The following is a 6,695-nucleotide window of genomic DNA, read 5'->3' as shown; positions in this document are numbered from 1 at the left end:
CACCAACATTGCTTTTACAACTGATATCGGAGTTGTCAACGCATATCAATTCCAAATTTTTTTAACTATTATTTATTTTGTTTTATGGCCAGTGGTGATATTTCTCGGTATTTGCGCTAACCTTGTAAACATTATTGTGTTTTCTAGAATGAAAGCCAAAGACAGTGTCACCGTTTCTTTTCTGGTGTTATCCGTTTCAGACTATTTATACCTGTTCTTTGCTTTAGTCTCTTTGGTAACTACTATAATCGGGTTAAGTGGAATTCAGGATTACCTCCCGATTAACGTGATAAACCTAGGCGGTCTTGCTATGCTTTACGAAAGTCTTTTCCTTGACTATTCTTTAGCTGTCATAGCATACACTGCTATAACAAAATGTTGTTGTATTGTCATTGCGATAAGGTTCAGATCCGTGTTTACAGTGAAACGATCCGTTATAGTTCTAGTGGTTATTTTTATCCCCGTCCTCGCGATATCACTTCCCATCTACATCACGACGGGGTTTGTGGTATCCGTCAACCCCAGGACAAACATCACCCAGATTGTTGCTTGGTTCTCTAAGGACTACCGTTCAGCTGTTGAGTTCAACAACCTCGTCAACAACACGGTATATCCTAACGCGATTTTCTTTATCGTTCTCGGCTGTTCCGTCGTCTTATCTAACGCCCTCGTTAAGGCGTCGGCTATTAGATTACAAATGACGACGCCACAGAATGAATCTCGACACATCCATGATTCAGATCTGTGCAATAACGATGGTTTTTTAATTGTATCTGGATCGTTAAACAAGAAAGACATTCACGTTATCAAACAAGTTGTGGCTATCTCCATTAGCCTGATGGCTACAGTACTGGTCAAGTCTGTAACTGGCCTGACCGAGGTCTTCGTGCCAGAATTCAACAACAGCGGAAAATACGTGCGTCTGTACCTCATTATTGCCACACTCTGCTACACCTGCACTCACGTTCACGCAGGTCTACAGCTGGTCATTTACTACAAGTTTAACTCACAGTACAGGAGGATTTGTAGGAGGATAATATACTGCAGGTAGACAAGAGACTACAGGAAGATTTGTAGGGAAATTTTATACTGCAGGTAGACTAGAGACTACAGGAAGATTTGTAGGGAAATTTTATACTGCAGGTAGACTAGAGACTACAGGAGGATTTGTAGGAGGATTTTTACAACTATATTATCGTGCTGTTATTAAGTAAAATAAATATAAAAGATATGTATCAAAATAAGGTTTAAAATGGTCTGAAAGTATGAAAATAACACAAACTAGCTTTGTTTATTAAAATATTTGGTAGATCATGCGATTTATTATTTATTTTATAATCGAAACGTTTATCAAAGAAAGCGCTTTTTTATTTTCTTATTTTCAGTGTATTTTAAAGGCTGTTATTATAAAAGGTTTAATATTTGTTTTATTTACATTCTTTTGTTATTCGTTCAAATGAAGACTACTTAGGCTAAACTTAATAATATTTGTGTTAAAAGATAGTTATCTGCTCCTTCTTAGTTGGTGGTCGACGCTCAACCAAGAAATCAACCAGCCTTGACAGACAGTTCGAACTACCTTCGACGGCCAATTGAACGAGTAATTGCTAGTAATTAATCTTGTTATCTCCCCTCCGAGTGTTGAATATAAAAATTACACTCTAACAACTAAACGTATGTTTAATTTTCTTAAAAATTAAATTAGATACCCTTGCATTGTCATTAAATAAGAAAGTATTTGAAAGGTTTGAACAAAATTGCTGAATTGGAATTTTGTCAAAATTGAGTTATAAGACTTGCCACAAACCCACAAAAAGCTTGCATATTTTGTAAGCTAAGTAAAAGCTTTTAATAAAACAAATAGAAAAAAACTTTTAACGCAACAAGCTTAAAAACACTGAAAATAAGAAAATAAAACTAGCTTTCTTTCTTTCATAAACGTTTTGTTTGCTAAAATATGTAAAATATTCCAAGAGTAACAAAAGCTTTTATGAAAGAAAGCAAACTAGTGTTATTTTCTTATTTACAGTGCATTTAAAAGCTTGCTATTAGAAATGTTTTTTATATTTGTTTTATTTTCTACTTTTTAGTGACGACTAATTATGAAGTGGACACGACTAAAAATATTTGTTTTAAACACCATCACTAGATCGAGTTTTCTAAAAGACGATTATCTGCCTCGTGAAAGCAGCCGTCCTTGACCAAATTTTTCAGACGACAGCTAGTTCTAATTTGTTTTTACTTCCGCTTAGTTTCAAATCGTTTAAAAACTTTATTACCAGCCCCTAAGAGCCTTCACTAGATCCACCGTCTCTACGATTGTAAACATTCGGCGTGAACCACAGCTCACCAGACCGTTAGGGTGATTCGTCTAGCTAGTTATTTCCCCTTCTGTTATTGAATATAGCAATTTATCGAGTGATTTAATTTTGTTATCTCCCCTTAGTTTCGAAAACGTTTAATTAACTTTTAATGACTAACTAAGCATCTAATTAAAATAAAACATAAATAGACTTGTATTGTCATTGAAGTCGAACATATATAGAAGGTTTAGAGGAAATAGCTGCATTAAAAGTGGGTCAACATTGAGTTACAAGGTTTGCCACAAACCCACAAGCAAACAGACGTTGCCAACTTAATAAAAGCTTGTAAAAATGTATTTAAGTAAACGCGTGAAATCTAGTACCATTTTCCACAGTGATTCTATAATTTGGACCTCGAAATTCAATACCCATATGTTGATTTCATCTCGAAGCTTTAAATTAATGGAAGAAACAATATAATTTAACGTTAATATTAAAACATTGTTTATGTTAGGAATTTCAAAGCAGCTAATACTAAGATTTACTAGTCATTGTCGTGGTTTAATATTTTTTAGTTTTTTAATATATGTTTTTAAAGATAGTTTTAAGTGTTGTAACATTTTCATTTGTAAGTTTTATCTACGTATTAAAGTTATTATAACAAAGCATACAGTCGTTAGTTGACTATATTAGCATATGTTTTTGTTAGACTGTGCTGGAGAGTGAGGTAAAGATAAACTGATTTCTTCATCGGGTTCAATAGCAAAGTCCACTCAGCTCTGATGTAACACAGAGTTGACTAGAGATCAGTGTTTCTTCCAGCCTTTTTTCTCCGGGAGGGGGGGGGGGGGCACTTGAAATTTTCGCGGGGGGGGGGGGGGGGCGGTAGACTTTCTTCGGGGACGACGACACTGTTAAAAGTATATATTTTCTATATAAATTATATACATTTCATTTCGTTCGGGGGGGGGGGGGGGGTAGAATTTTTTCCGAAGAGATGGCTGGAAGAAACTCTGCTAGAGATTATGCTGACCAGGCCCTTCAACTACCCAATGTCACACACCAGGCGAACACATGTTGCTTTGGCCTGAAAATAAAACTACAATAATTTATGTATCTATTTATTTTTATGTTTATTTATTTATTTATTTTTACAAAAAAAACAGGTTTTGTTCTTCGCTTTTATGTTTCACAAAATTTATGATAACTATTTTACAACATTCTTCAGATATCACCTTTGCTCATCATGTGTGTGTAAACACGTAACTGACATTTCCATTTCCAAACAAAATCAGAAACTATGGACAGAAAATTTCCTACTATACGCTTACCTTTATCTTAAAAAGGGAATAGTCATTGAATGATTTTAGCTACCCTGAATAATTAAACTAAATAACGGATAAATTTGCAAAGAATGAAGTTACGATTTAGCTACTCTCATTCCCTCACACAAAGACCTTTTATTGTACGCTATTGTCGGAGTTGCAGACCTGAATTTTTAGTCTTAACAAGGTGGTATTCACAAGCGCTAATTATATTCCTTAGTTTTCTATTGACGTAACTATTTTCTTTTTCTACCGGTAACTTACTACAGAAAACTACTAATTATAGTTCCTTCTAGAAAAGCCAAGTTAAATTGCACTGTACATTGTGATTTGTGCATTTTAATTACATAAAAACATCAATGTTGTAGTTTTTTTTATATTTTCAATTCGAAAATAATTATATCTTATTTATTTTTATAATTTTAAAAATAGATGAAAATACTCTTTATTCGGAAAATTTGAAACTGTCTTTTAAATTTGTTAGGTCAAACGTATATAATCATAAATCACAATCAAGTAGATATATTTAGTTTTTGCTAAATTACCTGTGTGTTTGTAAGCTTGATACAGAAAGAAAAAAGTTACAATCATTTTCAAATTAAAAAAAAAATGAAATTGATTAGAAATCAGTTATAGTGTTCTAATTTTCTTTCTGATAAAAGTTTCTTTCAATTTTACAGAAGTTGGTCGAGCGTGGGGGCAAAAGATGTTGATATTGTGGTTCATGTTATACACGTAATGCTAAACTGACGCGTCTTGTATGTGTACATTAGGCAGATCAACAATCGAGTTACATGAACATTTGATAGCAGTCCAACAAGGTTTCCTTACAGTCCAACTAAATTATTTTGCTAATGAGCTATAGACATACGATAATAATACATAAACAGTAGCCTATCAACATTATATAGTACACCAACAAAGTTATGTTGAAAACTAGTTAAAACCTGCTAGTAATTCATCAACTGTTGCTGATAGGACTTCACGTTGGTTTTGTTTTGTTCATATAAACTTGTCTATTGTTTATTACTTTTCTAAAAGATAACAAAATGTGCAGTTAATTAATCAACGTTTTTAGTTTAGTGCCGAGCTGAATAAACTTAAGATTTAATTTCTACTCCGACGATCTCATTCCAGTCTAATTATGTGTTCAAACAACGCCACCATAACATTTAAGTCCGACATTGGAGTTATCGACGACTACCTGTTTAAAATACTTTCGACAATTATCTCTGTTGCAGTTTTCCCAGTGGGGATAAGTCTCGGTATTTGCGCTAACCTTGTAAACATTATCGTATTCGCCAAGATGAAAACCAAAGACAGTGTTGTCGTTTCGTTTCAGGTGCTATCCGTGTCAGATTTTTTGTAACTGATCCTTGCTTTTATCTCAGCTGTTGCTTCAATCATCGGACTGTGTGGAGGTCAGGATTACCTCCCTGTTAATGTAGTCCAACTAGGTGGGCTAGCTCTTTTATACGAGGGCCTCTTTCTAGATTATTCTCTTTCTATTATAGCTTTCATCGCTGTAACTAAATGCTGTTGTATTGTTATAGCTTTCAGATTTAGGTATACTTTTACAGTGCAACGAACCATTATAGTTTTAGCCATTATTTTTATACCGATCTTTGCTATATCTTTGCCGATGTACACTACAACGGGGTTTGTGGTTTCCGTCAACCCCAGGACAAACATCACCCAGATTGTTGCTTGGTTCTCTAAGGACTACCGTTCAGTTGTTGAGTTCAACAACCTCGTCAACAACACGGTCTATCCCAACACGGTTTTCTTTATTGTTCTCGGCTGTTCCGTCGTCTTATCTAACGCCCTCGTTAAGGCGTCGACTATCAGATTAAAGTTGATGACGCCACAAAATAAATCACGACAGACCAATACCTCAGATCATCACAATAACGATGAATTCACAACTTTGTCTGGAGTGTTAAACAAGAAAGACATTCACGTTATCAAACAAGTTGTGGCTATCTCCATTAGCCTGATGGCTACCGTACTTGTCAAGTCTGTAACTGGCCTGACCGAGGTCTTGGTCCCAGGGTTTAGCGACAGGGGAAAATACTTGCGTCTGTACCTCATCGTCGCCACACTCTGCTACACCTGCACTCACGTTCACGCAGGTCTACAGCTGGTCATGTACTACAAGTTTAACTCACAGTACAGGAGGATTTGTAGGGACATTTTATACTGCAGGTAGACTAGCGACTACAGGAAGATTAGTAGGGACATTTTATACTGCAAGTAGACTGTAGAATAGAAACTATATGAAGATTCGTAAGGAAATTTTATTCTGCAGATAGACTAGAGACTACAGGAAGATTTGTAGGGACATTTTATACTGCAAGTAGACTGTAGAATAGAGACTATATGAAGATTCGTAAGGAAATTTTATACTGCAGGTAGACTAGAGACTCACAGTACAGGAGGATTTGTGGGGAAATTTTATACTGCAGGTTGACTAGAGACTCACAGTACAGGAAGATTTGTAGGAAAATATTATACTGCAGGTAGACTAGAGACTACAGGAAGATTTGTAGGGAAATTTTATACTGCAGGTAGACAAGAGACTACAGGAAGATTTGTAGGGAAATTTTATACTGTAGGTAGACTAGAGACTACAGGAAGATTTGTAGGGAAATTTTATACTGCAGGTAGGCTAGAGACTACAGGAAGATTTGTAGGGACATTATATACTGCAGGTAGGCTAGAGACTCACAGTACAGGAGAATTTGTAGGCGGATTTTAACTACTACAATATTGAGCTCTTATTAAGTAAAATAAACACATTCTTTAAAATATTAACGTTTCAAATGCTCTGATAATAAAAAAAAATAAAACAACTTGCATAGGTTAAACTTAATAAATATTTTTGTAAAAGATAGTTATCTTTCCCTACTTAGTTGGTGGTCGACGCTCAACCAAGAAATCAACCAGCATTGACAGACCGTTCACCTTCGACGGCCAGTTGAATGAGTAATTGCTAGTAATTAATCCAGTTATCTCCCCTTTTAGTATTAAATATAGAAATTTAAATTACATTGTAACGATTAAAGTT

General features: G+C 34.9%; 1 protein-coding gene across 1 annotated transcript; it reads left to right on the top strand.

Annotated features, from left to right (window-relative positions):
• The first annotated feature begins 5,270 nt into the window (after positions 1-5,270).
• On the top strand, positions 5,271-5,837 carry LOC131951115 (uncharacterized). Its single transcript, XM_059313401.1, has one exon. It carries the CDS (start codon positions 5,271-5,273, stop codon positions 5,835-5,837), a length of 567 nt encoding a protein of 188 aa, XP_059169384.1.
• The last annotated feature ends 858 nt before the right edge of the window (positions 5,838-6,695 follow it).

This window comes from Physella acuta, unplaced genomic scaffold, assembly GCF_028476545.2.
Source record: "Physella acuta isolate Inbredline_101_S28 unplaced genomic scaffold, ASM2847654v3 ptg000800l, whole genome shotgun sequence".
Lineage (NCBI taxonomy): Eukaryota > Metazoa > Mollusca > Gastropoda > Physidae > Physella > Physella acuta.
This window is presented reverse-complemented; position numbering and strand designations above follow the sequence as displayed.